At 48.5% G+C, this 15,604-nt stretch overlaps 1 protein-coding gene across 6 annotated transcripts in view; it reads left to right on the forward strand.

Annotated features, from left to right (window-relative positions):
* PXYLP1 (2-phosphoxylose phosphatase 1) overlaps positions 1-15,604 on the forward strand; it is a 71,855-nt gene that overhangs the window by 47,368 nt on the left and 8,883 nt on the right. For 5 of the 6 annotated variants that reach the window (XM_047876482.1, XM_047876483.1, XM_047876486.1 and 2 more), the window contains 2 exons: positions 5,415-5,573; positions 6,421-6,547. In XM_047876482.1, the coding sequence (XP_047732438.1) occupies positions 5,415-5,573; positions 6,421-6,547 (286 nt within the window). Of the gene's footprint in view, positions 1-634; positions 1,110-1,989; positions 2,088-5,414; positions 5,574-6,420; positions 6,548-15,604 lie in introns of those variants that run through there. The other variant, XM_047876480.1, reaches the window with a different exon arrangement.

The raw sequence follows: 15,604 nt of genomic DNA on the forward strand, positions 1-15,604 counted from the left end.
GAAGTAACAAAATTGGGACTTGAACCCAGGTTTGTGACTCGGTGGCCCCCAGTCCCATACCACCTGTCTGTAGTCAGAACCATGGGCAGCAAGGGTGACTGAGGACAGACTTCAGTGGCCCTGGGAAGGAGGAGCCCCACGAAAGAGGTGACTGCAGTCCCCTAGGGAGATGACCAGCCCAGGGCTGATGGTGAGGCAGGCCCTGGAGCTAGGAGGGTAAAAAGGAGATGGAGGGGCCACTCTTTTGGCCCGATGAGGTTCTCTGCCGCTACAGTCCGTTGTGTAACTCAGGCAGCTGAGCCACTGGTGGAGAGGTGAGCCAGCACTTCAGCCCTGCTGTGCTTCGGTCCACGCGGACGCCTCTGGGTCCGTGACACCTGGGCTTTGGACCTTCCAGGTGCCCGTATAACAAGAGGAAGAGCTGACAAATAAATGACACAAGCACAGGGACAGTAGGGGACATCTTGCAGCCCAGGGCCTAGGGTAGGGATGGCAGGAGGCCACCTGATTCCTTGTGAAACTGCTTCTATCATGTGAGGAAGCCTTTCTTTCCTGGAAAGGGCCCTTATTGGCACAGTTGGCTAGACTCAGGTCCCTATCCCTGGACCCCAGTCAGCTTGGCAAGGGCGCAGCCCTGGAGGAGCAGCATGACAGTCCCCTATCAGGCCACAGGGTTGGCATGGGGGGAGGTGCCACTCCACAGAAGGGAGGGACAGGAGGTGAGCTGGCTCAGGAACACAGGTGCGGAGGGGAGGCACAGTACTCAGTCAAGTCAGATTTGAAGCACCTGTAAAGGGCTTGCATACAGGGGGTTAAGGCCAGACCTTGTGGGAAAAGGCCAAGTGTACAGGTAGATTTTTATTCTCTGCCCTGGGCCAGAGCCCTGATATGGGGAGATTAGCTAGAGACCGTGGGCATTGGCTTGGTGCCCTCAAGGAAGGACACTAGCCTGTCCATATGGAAGTCAGAGTGACTCCCAGGTAATGAGCTGGCAGCAGACATCTGTGAGACTACCTGCTGATCCTGTGGATCACTGAAGTTGTCAAAGTAACTTAAGTGGCCTGAGGCCCAAGGCCAGACAGGGGCTTACAGCCTAGGGTCATGTGCTGGTAAGTAATGATCTGATCCTGACCCTGGGCCCTTATATCTCTTTTCTCTGCCCAGTGAGACACTTCATCAAAAGCAGAGAGCACAGTCCCTGGCTCAGAGCAGTCCTCCAGCTCAGCAAGCCATTTATGGAGGGCCTGCCCTGTGCTGGTCCGATGGGCAGTATTATAAACAGGAAAAAGACATAGCTCTAACCCTCAAGATGTTTGGGGTGGCAGGTTGACAAACTGTGGACAGCCCTGCTTATGGGTACTGTGGTGTGAGCCAAGATGGCAGCAAGAACCAGATGGGCCCATGGAAGAGGGATGTCGGGGTGGGATTCCTGGAGGGGTGACCCTGGGATCATTATGGAGTTGGCCAGATTTGGGGAGCAGCGGTGAGATGAGGGTAATTAGATGTAAAGGGGGGAGTGTGGTTGAGAAACACCTGTGGTAGTGGGGACAGCTCTGAGCAGTTCAGGACAGTGAGAACCAAGTTAGGGGCGAGTATGCAGGAGGGTGGATCTGGGGGGGATGTCTCACCCCAGGCTTCTGTGCATCAGAACCTCCCCAACATGTCTAGTGTGTGGAGGACCCGTCAAAGGGCCCCATGTGGCCTGGCCCTGCATTCTGATGATTCAGGAAGGTGTAAACAGCACAGGGTGCTATCAGAAGCTAGTGAGTGAGGTTGACAGGCCCAGATGTCAGAGGAAGAAGCAGCAGATACAGTCTTTCTGGATGGAAGGTCTGTGATTTTTACCCAGTCTTTCAAACCACTGCTTCCCGGGGTTATGAATGGGTCATTTGAACCCAGCTACTATGGTTCCTTCTTATTCCATGGGCTGCTTAGTAAAAATACCACAAACGGGGTAGCTTTTAAACAACAGAAATGTATTACTTTCAGTTCTGGAGACTGGGAAGTCCAAGACCAAAGCACCAGCAGATTCGGCGTCTGTCAAGACCCGCCTCTTAGAAGGCATCTTTTCTCTACAATCTCATACGGTAGAGGGGCAGGGTCGGGGTTACTCTTTGGGGTCTCATTTATAAGGACGCTAATCCCATTTGACCTAATCATCTCCCAGAGGCCTCACCTCTAGATATCATCACACTGCGGGTTAGGATTTCAACATGCAAGTTTTAAGGGGACACAGACATTCAGTATATAGCAGTTCCCAAGTGGTAGCCCCCATAGGCCTTACCCCATGTGCTTACAGATAAAGTAGCAAACTGTGGGGACTCTGGGATGCCCAGGGACCAATGGCCCCCAGTCTCTGTGTCACTTCTACCATCATGTTTCCTTAGCTTCACCTGTCTCTGACCCAGACTCCAAGGGAGTGTGCCCACAGGCAGGGTTAAGAAGCCAGAATCTGGCACCGTTCCGTAAAAGATCAGAGTTAAGGATTGAGGGCTGCCGCACGGCCAGAATTGCTGGGTCATTAAGATGCTGCCCTCAGACATATACTTTTCTCATTCGCTTGCTCTGGCACAAATTCCTTCAGAGTAAATTACCTCCAGACACCCGAGCTGTGTGTTAGCAGTTCTGGCCCCTTCCGGGTGCGGGGAAGAACATTGCTATAGGACCAAAGAGCTAATTTTGAATTGGGGAAGAGCCAACTCCGTAGCTCTGTGATTGTTGTTTTAGTACAAGTAATACAAGTAATGAATGAAAATATGCTAATAACTATACTGATACTATTCTGCTAATAGTATATCAAGACATTATAGCAGGATACATATATGTCTATACATATCGGATATGTATAACATATGCTTACTGTAAGTATGTATGTGCGAAATACATAAAACAATATGGAAATTTATGGAAAAACAAGTAAAAATACTTCTTCACACCCCATACCCCTGTTCCCCAGAAGAAACCACTGCTGCGTTGTCAGGATGTCCTTATAGACATTTTTTATGCACTTACATAATATGGTTGTAGATTCATACATTTATAGTTTTTTTTTTTTTCTTATCTAGTGACTTGGTTTATTCACTTCACTTCATTTACCTTTGATTTTTTTCCATTCGGTTTAGTCATGGCAGAATATTCCCCAATATGGATGCAGCATTCTGTTCTGTTCATGATGGATATTTAGTTGATTTCCCTTTTTTGTTATTACAAACAGCACTGTGGTGAATTTCCATGGCCATACCTGTTTGTGATTCAAATTGATACCTCTGTTGAGTAGCTTCCAAGATGTAGAATAATGGGATCAGGGATAAAGCACATAGAACATTCTGGTGAATGCTGCCAAATTCTTCCAAAGGTTCCAGTTTCCATTGCCACCTGCAGCATGTGGAAGGCAGTTTCACACCCGTGCGGGTACTGACAGGATTATTAAAACGTGATATTCTAGTCTGTTGGCAGGGTGTCACATCTTGTTGTTTTATTTTGTATTTAAGTATGAATAATGTTGAACATCTTTTCATATGCTTATTGCCATTGGTATTTATTTTTCTGTACTTGGCCCGCTTGTATCCCTTGCTGATTTTATGGTTGCAGGAGCTCATATGCATTTTGGATATTAATAATTTGTCTGTTAGGCATGTTGCATATATGTTCCTTTCCTTTTGTTTATAACATCGGTTTGCCAAAGGGAAGTGTAAAGTATTTATTTAGAAGAATTTGTAGGGGCTCCTGGGTGGCTCAGTCCTTTACGCATCCGACTTCAGCTCAGCTCATGATCTTGCAGTTCATGAGTTCATGAGTTTGAGCCCCACATCAGGCTCTGTGCTGACAGCTCAAAGCCTGGAGCCTGCCTCAGATTCTGTGTCTCTTCCTCTTTCTGCCCCTCTCCCTCCCCCTCTCCCTTCTTCTCCCCCCCTTCCCTCTCTCTCTCTCTCTCTCTCTCAAAAATAAATAAATATTAAAAAGAAAAAGAATTTGTAGAGTAAATTAGGGAATTTAAATGGATTTAGATTGGTGATTGGGTCCTGTTTTAGCTATTGTTCAAATGTATGTATGTATATTATGGTGATTAATAAACCTTTTAGAAATGGTGCATGGGCACACCTATTTCTGTGCATTTTCTCAGTGGGTGGATGCTAAAAATGCCACTATCATTGTATAGAGAGTTCCAGAAAATCTGTGATGCTGCAGAGAGGTTCCCCATACATGGAAAGGTTGGAGACCATTGACCCAGAAGATGGACTTAATCCGCTTATAAGTAATTCATAAAAGTCTATTAATCAGGACTCATTTGATTGAAAGTATCGAAAACCCAACTCAAAATAGCTTAAGCAAGAAGGGTTATGTAAGATGTATATATAACTGGGACCTCTAAGAGAGGTTCTGCCTTCACCCACATCACCCAGGGTCTCAAAGGATGGATATCCTCAGGTCTCCCTCCCTTCCTCCCTCTCCTCTCTCTCTCTCTCTCTCAGTCTCTGCATTTGTTGGTCTGCTTGTCTGTACTTAGTATCATTAGCTTCTACAGCAAGCAGAGGCTGTCTGAGATGGATAGGTGGCTGGGCAGGCCCAGGTTTCTATTCTTAGAGATCATCATACAAAAGAGACCCTTTTCTAGTGTTTACACAGCACCTCTGCCAAGGAAAAGGAGACGAATTGCCCCATCACTGTCCTCATTGACTCAGTCACACGTTCACCCCAGCCAAGGGTCAGAGACACTGTGATTGACAGTTCAGCCACAACCAGGAGAGGAAGGAGCAGTTCATCAACAGAAAGGGGGATGCTAGCTGGACAGACTGCAGGACCCACGTATGATCTACAGAAGACTGGTAGGGAGAACCTGGCCTGGAGGCAGAGGAGTGAGTTTGAGATGCGGTTCCATCCACCACATACGGCTTGGGCAGCTGCCTCAGTTTCCCCCTGGGCTCTAGGCTCTCTTCTCTATAAAGTGGACTTGTGAGGATTAATGAGTGATGTCTGGATCAGGCTCTTGGGAACCCCGAAGTGCAAAGCAGGTGATATCAATGAGATCTGTCAGATAACACATCTCGCACTTGGCACTCCATAGGTGATGGTTTTCCTCCCTGGTATTTCCTAGAATTCAGAGGGTGTTAGGAATGAAGCAATCAGTTTGCATGAAGTTCTTCCTTTACCACCGTGAGTGAGGCCCCTTTCTCTGGGGTGGCCCACCCGTGGTTGCACAGGTAATTATTGGTCAGAAAAAGGTAATGGCATTAAGAAAGAGGCAGGGCACATTTCCTGATGAGAAGCTGACTTCTTGCTGGACTAAAGTCCACCCTAATGCTGTGGGAGAGAATAGTCGCTCAGTGAGAATCTAGCCACACCCTGGGCCCCTCCAGCCGGCCTGGTCCCTCCTGTGACTGCACGTGCCATGACCTGCCTTGCCTTCCTTGCAGTCCACCTGACCCCGGTCTCCACAGCTAAGAATGGAGTGAGTAGCAAGAGTCGAAAGAGAATCATGCCTGACCCAGTGACCGAGCCTCCCGTGATGGACCCCGTTTACGAAGCTCTTTTGTACTGCAACATCCCCAGTGTGGCTGAGCGCAGCATGGAAGGTAGGCCTGCCTGTGCCGCCTAACTTGGTACCCAGCACCCCTCTGGGAACTAGTTCTTCAAGCAGCATAGCGCCACGGTACAGAGCCAGGCGGCCTGGACTCAAATCCTGCGGTTGCCACTAGGTCGTGCCCTTGAATGTGTTCCCAAGTTAGCTTCCTCCTCTGCTGAATGGGGGTAACCGGCAGTACCTACTCACAGGGCTGCCCGAGGCCTGAAGTAACTGTTGTGAACAGCACGTGGCTCAGGATAAGCCCTCTGCAAATATTTGCCATCATGGTTTTCGGTGAGACACCAGAGATGGAAAGGTGGGCTTGGCGGGCTCTAGGGCATCACCCCCCCCTCCCCTCTTTTCCAGTAAGCTCTCTCAGGGCTTAGGAAATCCACAGGATGCTGGATGCTCTGTTGGTGTATTGTAGAAAACGTGCAGGAAACTGTGATTTCTGTGTTGAGTTTTGCTTTGTTGAAAGTGTATCAAAGAATGATGTTGAATATTTTTCTCAGTTTGTGCCCTGATTTGTTTCGTGGAGGTTTAAAGCAGAAGTCATCGTTTCCAGTACTTCTGCGGGCCTCCCCCTAGTCTGTGGATGTGAGGGAGGCCCCACGAATCGACATGCCCCCATTTCACTGGTCTCCAGCCCCCAGCCACACCCCCAGAGGCTCCCCGTTACTTCTGGAGGTCTGAGACATGTATAACCAGCCCTGTCATGTTCCTCCACCTGCCTTATGAGCCACCCCCACCCCCCAGCATGGCACCCTCTTACCATGGTCATCCCTCCCCACTTCTGCAGAGTGGAAAGGATCCACACTTCCTGCGCGTTAACCAGGACACATGCTCCTCTCCCACAGGTCACGCCCCGCATCATTTTAAGCTGGTCTCCGTGCATGTGTTCATTCGACACGGGGACAGGTACCCGCTGTATGTCATTCCCAAAACGAAGCGACCAGAAATTGACTGCACTCTGCTGGCTAACAGGTAAATTGCACTTTTTCTAAAAGTGATTTTCAAGAATCTGTTCCCTCCGTCTCAGTCACAGTGCTGACTGGAGAATGACACAGGCCAGGAGTAACCTACACTCGCTGAGCACAGACCATCCGCCGGGAGGCTGATCTTTAGAACAGTCCTGAGTGTTAATTGCCATTTCAGAGTTGCGAAGGAGGAGGCCCAGAGAAGCAAGGACACCTGTGTAAGGCCACACACAGCAGATAAGTTGAGATTTGGGTCCAGGCCTGTGTGAGGTCTGCTCTCCTCACCTGTGCTCTTCAGTTTGAGGAAAAGCTGGGACACAGTGCAGTGAACACTGGGCTGGATGTTCTCAGGCTCAGCTGTTCTCTTTGGGGGCAGCAGGTAAGTCCCTTAGTCTCTGAGCCTCCCCCTCCCATCTCTGCAATGAGAATGACCGTGCTGACCGTGCAGGGTCTGGGTGAGGAATGAAGTGAAATAACAGAGGGGAATGTGCATTACCAGCTGCAGAGCCATATAAATGTAAGATATACTTCAACCTTTTAATTGTTCGTGGGAATAGAGACAGCACGTTCTTGATTGAGAACCCTTAGGGTAAAAAATAATTCAACAGAGAGTGGAAATTTTGAGTATAAAAATAACACAGCTCTAGGAGCGCCTGGGTGGCTCAGTCAGTTAAGCATCTGACTTCGGCTCAGGTCACAATCTCACAGATCCTGAGTTCGAGCCCCGCATCGGGCTCTATGCTGACAGCTCAGAGCCTGGAGCCTGCTTTGGATTCTGTGTCTCCCTCTCTCTGTTTCCCTGCCCTCCCCCACTCATGCTCGGTCTTTCTGTCTCTCCAAAGTAAATAAAACATTTTTTAAAAATGTTTAAATGTTAAAAAAAAGAAAATGGCAGAGCTCTAAAATGAAATGATGAGAGGCACCTGGGTGGCTCAGTCAGTTGCGTGTCCGACTTCAGCTCAGGTCATAATCTCATGGCTCATGAGTTCGAACCCCACATTCGGCTTACTGCTGTCAGCACGGATCCTGCTTCGGGTCTTCTGTACACCACCCCCCCCCCCCCCCCCCCGCCCTTCACCTGCTTTCACTCTCTCTCTCTCTCTCTCAAAAATAAATAAAACATTTAAAAAAATTTTTTTTAATGAAATGACGAGCCGGGCTTCTGCAAATGTGTCTGGGGGCACACCACATGGCTTGAGATTTACTGAACGAGCAGAGGAGATCGAGGGCAGTGCCCAGTGGGGAAGACGTTATTTGGATGGAATGCTTCTGGGTGCCAGCCTGCCTCGGGCAGGGCTGCTCTGGCAGAACCATGGGTTGCCTGTCTGCAGCCAGGCCTGTTCTTTCTAGTGGATGGCGATGTGGAGCCAGGGGTTTCAGGTTAACTCTTTGTGCCTCTAGGCTTCTCACTGTCCAAGATCATGGGGAAGAGGGAGTGAACCATTCGATGTAAACACATCATGAAATACCGTATGACTATAGGCTTCCATGCACTTTCTCCTTTCCTGCTGGAGGTCACAAAGCTCACAGCCTGGGCGCTTGTGTCGTCTGTTGTGTGTTTAGCAAGCATGGGTGCATGTCCCAGTGTCCCGTGAGTTGGTAGAGCCCCAGGGTTGAGGCTGGCCCCTGTCAGAAGGCCATGCAGTCACTGGCTTTCTTCCCCCAGTCTCTAGCCTTCTGTGCCAACCCTTCCCCTGGGGTCTTCTGTACTGCTCAACCCACCTTTTGCCGGCCCCCCACCCCTGCAAGCCTGTGTATCTACTGTTTAGCTTGCTTGCCCCGTCCCTGTGTGACCCACTCCTACAGCTCCTCAGGAGCTCCCCTGAGAAGCTGCCTCCTCTGTAAAACCTCTCCTGGTGTGTGAGGACGGGTTTCTGGTTGTATTGGGCACTGCCACTGCCTCACTCAAACTGAGAAGAGGGATGTACAGGAAGGGTCTCAAAGCAAAATATTTAATGACCAGACCTAAACTGGCCTTAGGCCTAGGGCAAGGGTAGAGGCCACTTGCTGTGCCGGGTGTTAACCCTTTGGTTTCTGGATTGGGGGATTGGCTGGAGGAATAGGGTGAGGTGCAGGGAGGACAGCTCAGAGAAGGGGCTTTTCTCCACTGGCACAGACTTTGGATATCTGCCCTTTGAACTGCCCAGGAATGGACAGGAAAAGACCTCTGAGTTGGGCAACCTCAGGGCAGCCTCAGGGACTTTGTGGACAGTTCCACGCTTCTGCCCTGATGACTCCCGGCTTCTGCTCCTCTTTTTCTGTCTGGGCTTCACATTCCCAGATGTGAGAATTTCAGTGGCTTGGCTTAGACCAGGAGTCTGTCCCCAGACCAGTCATCTAGTGCTGCAGGGTCCCTGAATACCTCAAGGCTCTGGAGGCTACCCTCGCTGTTCCTGGAGAAGGTGCCCATTGGGCATAGCCCCCTGGCAGTGGGCAGGGCCTCCCCTTTGCACCTACATGCTTCGCAGCCTGTCTTCCGGCATGATTATCTGTGCCCTTCCCACATCACTGGCTCCTTAAGGGCATTGGGTCTTGCTCCTTCCTGTATCATTGGTGCCCAGTCTGAGCCTGGCATAAAGTAGGTGTTGGACTAGGTTGGTTGCTGAGTGAATTCAGGACCTTGGTGAGAATCACAAGTCATAATTGCTAATCAAGTGCCTCAATTGATTTCAGCCTCTGCCCTGGAATCCTCTGAGGACTTTGTGACCTTTTTGGTTGTAGGGAAAATCACTTCACCTCTGTGAGCCTCAGTATTCTGTCCTGGCACATGGGGACAATAGTCCATCCCTTATTACATCCTCATGAAGTCTGACTAAGGGGACGGACTAAGCACTGAGCTGGTCATACTGAGAGGTTTACAAACGATGATGTTTTATTTACTGCAGCAGCCTGCAGGCCTTCTGGGGCCCGGCCTCTTTCCCACTCTGAGTGGTCATGGTCATGAGGCCAGGCCAGGTCCGAAGGTCCCCCATTCTGTCACAGCCAGGACAGGGTCCTCTGACAAGGCCATTTCTGGAGCTCCCATTTGAGAGACGCTATTCTGGGGACCAGCTGCCCTGGCTGCTTCTGCCCTCATTTTCTCTGGCCTTGATCTTTTGGCCTACTTTTATTGAACATTCTGTATCTTTAAGAGCTGCTTTAAGTCTTTTGTGGAAAGAGGGTGGAGTATGCATGTTTAATTAAATAATGTCATTTCATTAATTCTACTTTTAAAAACATGAAGTTGACTTGTCATTATAAATACCCACTTGGGGACCCTGGGTGGCTCTGTCAGTTGAGCGTCCGACTGGCTCAGGTCATGATCTCACGGTTCGTGAGTTCGAGCCTCGCATCGGGCTGGCTGCTATCAGCTTATCAGCACAGGGTCCACTTTGGATCGTCTGTCCTCCTCTCTCTCTGCCCCTCCCCCGTTCACACTCTTTCCTTCTCTCTCTCTCTCTCTTTCTCTCTCTCTTTCTCTCTCTCTCTCTGTCTCTCAAAAAATAAATACAATATTTAAAAAAATTATAAATACCCACTTAGAGTAAGAGTGAGCAGGACTCCCAGTGACAGGGACCCACTTTGAGCCTCTGAATCCCCTAAGACTGTGAGGTCTGGGTCACCAGCTGTGCCTGTGCCTTCCCAGGTGCTAGTTCAGCTTCAAGAATCACTAACTTTCATGGCATCTTAAAGGCGGTGGATCCTGGACTGTGCCTGCTACTTCAGTCTAGTGACAGGGTTTATCGGGGCCAGCAGGCAGGCTTGCAGTGAGCTGAGTAATCCGTGCCAATGTCGGTGCAAGGGAGCGGCCCCGTGTTTCCCTTCACGGTGACACATTCCATGGCTCTCCCGAGTCTTTGTAGTGGAAGCTGCCTCTTCACGAATGCCCTGTGCCTCATGACAAAGGTGCTGTTGTAACCCTCACAGGACAAGATTTAGCCAGCACTAAGGTTATTAGCCATACATGTGCCATGTGTATTAAATGCTTTTTTTCTGCATTGAAGAATATGAATCAGATACTGTTTTCTACATTCAAGGAAGAAAAGAATATTCAATTCAACCAGTATTCAACACGTTATTTTATTATTTTTTTTAATTGTATTTATTTATTTTGAGAGACAGAGAGAGTGCATGCAGGGGAGGAGCAGAGAAAGAGAGGGAGAGAGAATCCCAAACAGGTTGCATGCTGTCAGTGCAGAGCCCGACCTGGGACTCGATCCCCAAAACCGTGAGATCGTGACCTGAGCTGAAACCAAGGGTCAGATGCTTAACCGATGGAGCCACCCAGGTGCCCCATTACATTTTATTTTAAAACATGTATTATGTGTCAGGTACTATGTCATGTAACAGGAGGTGACATGTGGGCAGGCACCTAAATAAGATGAAGGAGCCAGCCCTGTGCAGATCTGGGGGAATGGTGTTCCAGAAAGACAGAACAGCAAGTGCAAAGAGCCTGAGGCTGGAGGGGCTGCACATGTAGGAGAACAGTAAGACCAGTATGTGGCTGGACTGGAAGACTAATGGGGGAGCGGGCTTCTAAAGATTCATGGAAGAGAGGCTGCTCCTGCCCCAGGGGCCCCACTCCCCTCTGAGAGACAGATCTGATGCCTAGCACACGGTGAGCCCTCGGGGAATGGTGGCCAGCACGAATGGTGGCAGCAACGGCAAAGGTATTAGAGACAAAGGCGAAAAAGTAGAAGCAGAAGTAGTTTTGGAACCATATTTAGGGGCACGAACCACAAGAGGGCAGCCTGACCCAGCTTGTGGCAGAGGGAGAGGTGGGATGCCAGGTCAGGGAAGGCCACCAAGAGAAAGGGACCTCAAGGGTGTGCAGGAACAAGTCAGGTGGCAGCTGATGATAAATGATACCTGGGGTGGTGAAACCTGTGCCAAGGTGGGGGGAGGTGGACAGCTCGGCCCACAGGCTGGAATGGAGAGGTGGCGAAGGACTAGGTTATCTGACACTTTGAATGCCCAGCTAAGGATTATGGACACCAGGCACGAAGGCAGTGAGGGAGCTGGGAAATGGAGGAATGAAATTATGAAGATCTCTGGCCGCCATGATGTGGAGGATGGATTAGACGCCGGCAGTGATGTTTACGTTCCTGTGGGGACAGCGATCCAAAAGAAAGATTTCCCGCAGAGTCCGAGCCGAAGTCCTTAAAATGACCTACAAGGCCTCTTGTGCTCTTCCTCATCCCCTTGCCCTGCTTTGCCCTCCGCTGTGGCTCTCCTCACCCTCACTCAGCCTCAGCCACACTGTCCCGAGCTCTCCTTCCCACTGACGGTGTCCTCTCTGCAGATAGCTGTTCCCCAGTGGCTTTATGGCTGGCCAGTTCCCCCACCTCCCACAAGCCTTTGCTTAAATGTCACCTTCTCAGTAAGACCATTCAGAAGACTTCACTTACAATTACAATGCACTTCTTCCACCCAAGTCTCCTGGGTCCCCTTTTTCCCTGCTCAACGCATCAATGCTTCATAGCATCTGTTACCTTCTAATGTGCATGCATGCATACATGCACGCACATGTAAACACACACACTCTCTCTCTTTCTAGTGTTCATTGTATGTTGTCTGTTTCTCCAGGCTCCTAAGCTCCCTGAGGGCAGTGTTCAATGCCGCCACATCCCAAGTGCCCAAGACAGTGCCTGGCACATGGGAGGAGCATGATTAAGTATTTGTTGAATGAATAAATGATAGAGGCTGAAACTCAGGGAGTGGCAGCAGAGTTGGAGAGAAGTCTTGGATCTGAGAGAAGGGCACCAGGTGGGGTCGGTAGGACTTAGTGACAGGTTGGATGGGGGTGAGACAGAGAGAGGATGGTGCCCAGATTTCTGATGGGGTGTCTGGCTCGTGGTGGTGCCCCTCTCTGGAATAGAAAATGCAGAAGAAAGAGGAGTAGGAGGTAAGTTATGAGGACAGGTCTCAGTGCTAAGTTTGAGCTGTCATCAGGCATCCAAGTGATAATTTCTAGAAGGTGTGTAGGTGTGGACTCAGGGGCATTGTCTTGCTGGAAGGTAGAGGTTCATTTGAGAGTTCACATGTTGATGGCAGCTGAAGCCGTGAGCTTGACTGGTATCACAGAGCCTATGGAGTGAGGGAAAGCCAAAAACAGTCCTGGGAAACACCAACCTATAACATAGCACAGAGAAAGGAGGATCCCGGGAGGAGGTGGTGACTGCAAACACAGTAGTGATGTTAGGAGAGCTAAGAAAGGAGAGAGTTTTAGGAAAGGGTGAGGGGTGAGTAATCAAGTCAGTTAATGCACAAAGTTCCAGAAAGGCAGACTGAGAAAAGTATATTGAGTTTATCCTTGTAGAATTTCATTTCATTAATAATATAAGTTCCTTTGCATAAATCGTGAAAATCTGTAGTATGAACTCACTCCAGTTTCTAGCCACGTAAACGTTCTTGAATTGTTTTCTGATAACAGTATCACTGGTATTAAACCTGTTCTCTGTTTGTCTTACTGTTCTGTGCAGGACTCAGAAATTGCTCAGATTATAGCTAAAGCACAATAAATTTTCCCATGGGTGTGTAGATTAGCCTCAGGGTTCTGTCTCGAGCTTTGTGGCATAGAGAGAAGTGAATAATGCATATAAAAATGTAAACAACTATTCTGGACGTGAACAGTTTGAAGCCTTAAGATAGTAACTCTTTTAATTCTTCCAGTTTTCAATATGAAAGCTGATTTCCAATGAGGCTACAATGACATGAGTTTTTCCCGAAGAAAAATTCATCGTCACAAATATCATCATTTTTATGTTAGTCAGAGTAAGGCTAGCCTTTTGTAACAAAGAGACTGAAGAATACATTGCCTCAAATAACAAAGAGGTTTATCTTTTCCTTCTGTGAAGGTCTGAGATGAGTGATCCAGGTCATAGGACAGGACTCCACTTGGTCATTTAGGGCCCCAGGTTCCTCCCAGGTCATTGCCCCCATCGTGCCCTAGGGATGTCTACATGATTGAACTAGGACTGCTGCCATGTCTAAATAGTGGCCCGTGGGAAGGAAAAGAGTGTGAAGGGGCACCCCATGATCTGAAAACCTAAACCCAGAAGTGGGATACATCCTTCCATTCCATTGGTGAAGAATACCATGTGGCTCTACCTAACCACCAGGGCCTCAGACATGGGATCTAACCAAGTTCCCAAGAAGAGGAGAACAGATTTTAGTGTACAACTGTTAAAAGAAAAAGCAGAACCAGACAGTAGTAGTAGCAAAAACAGATTTTATCCAGGAACTAATGCAGTAGGAGAGCAGAGACCTTAGCATAGAACTGGGCACTGGGGCGCCTGGGCGGCTCAGTCGGTTCAGCATCCGACTTCGGCTCAGATCACGATCTCATGGCTTGTGAGTTTGAGCCCCGCGTCGGGCTCTGGGCTGATAGCTCAGAGCCTGGAGCCTGTTTCGGATTCTGTGTCTCCCTCTCTCTGCCCCTCCCCTGTTCACACTCTGTCTCTGTCTCTCTCAAAAACAAGTAAACATTAAAAAAGATTTAAAAAAAAAAAAAAAAAGAACTGGGCTCAAATCCAAATACAACATGGGCAGTGGAAACTTACAGCCAAGGATCAGGGTGGGGGTCAGTGGATGGAAAATGACTAAAGAGAAACCTCAGGGGTGAGGAGATTGCTGAAGGCAGACCAGGGTGAGCAGATATCACCTGGGAGATGAGGAATTTGATCAGATATCAGGAGCAGGAGACTCTGGCTACATTGACTTAGCAGGATGTTTTCTAAAACTGAATGATGCAAAGAGGGACATAAGTCCAAAAAGAACATGGAAGTCCAAAGGTTGAGGCCTAGTTGGGAAGACGATTCAGAGGAGCCTACCTATAGTTTGCTCAAAGAGAATCACAATTAGCACAATTAGCAGTTTCACTCATAGTACTTCCATTGAAATCTGAATATTTTAATAAACCACTGTAGGAACTTGCCATATTCATTGCTACAGATTATGGGAGGCTTATACTTTTCATAAAGCATCTAAGGTTGGGGCACTTCCCAGTTGAATTCATTCACACGTGTTCTGGAGTATCTGCCGCGTACTAGGTACCCTCTTGGCTGCAGGGGTGGAGCCATGGCCTTGGCAGATAGGACCTGGTCACTCAGATCCAGGACAGGCCTGGGACCCAGGTTACCTGGTCCTCTTCCTGTTAAAAAGATCCATCCATCTGCCATCTCTTCTGTATATGAAGTTTTTCTTCCATGAATCACCTGTCTTTCCAGACCCAAAACAAGTTTTCATATGTATAGTTAGATATTAACATACCATTAAGTAGTCAGATGCCCTGAAAACTTGCACCAGCTCTGCAAACACTGCCCATAGTGAAATTTCATTCCTGAAATTGGCAACAAAGCCTTCTCAGATCCTCAAAAATCACCAGCCCATAATAATGACCTGGAACAGAACATTTGACTCCTGTTGACGGATAGCCTTTGTTTGTGTGGATTCATATTGGCAGCCTCATTGTCAGTTTGGAAACCTTATTCCCCAGTTTGCAAATGTTTATCTGTTTTAGCCTCAGGAGGAACAACATACCCTCTGTGTTTATGAAAAGACACAATGCCCTGCAGCAATCCAGGATAATTAGACTGTATTAGGATTAGCATTCTCTAATTTTAAAGTTTGTTTGTTTGTTTGTTTAGAGAGAATGCGGGCGCGCGCGCGCGCGCGCACACACACACACACACACACACACACACACACACACACGGAAGAGGGGCAGAAAGAGGGAGAGAGAGAATCGCAAGCAGGCTCCAGACCCAGTACAGAGCCCAACTGGGGGCTCCATCTTAGGACCATGACATCGTGACCTAAGCCAAAACCCAAGAGTCGGAAGCCTTACAGACTGAGCCACCCAGGCGCCCTAGCATTCTCTAATTTTAAAACATTTTTTTAAAGATGGACTTTTTTTTAGCGTTATGTTTTTGAAAGATAATAGAAGCATTTTAGTAGTTACTTTAAAAGCATTGTCTAAGTTAACTGGGCTTTCAGACAAGAGAGGTCTGCCATCGGGACAATTTATCCTTGCTTCCTTTTCATACTGCTTTAGCTTAGCTGGGAACTAGTCTTATCTGTTCAC

This window comes from Prionailurus viverrinus, chromosome C2 (assembly GCF_022837055.1).
Source record: "Prionailurus viverrinus isolate Anna chromosome C2, UM_Priviv_1.0, whole genome shotgun sequence".
Classification (NCBI taxonomy): domain Eukaryota; kingdom Metazoa; phylum Chordata; class Mammalia; order Carnivora; family Felidae; genus Prionailurus; species Prionailurus viverrinus.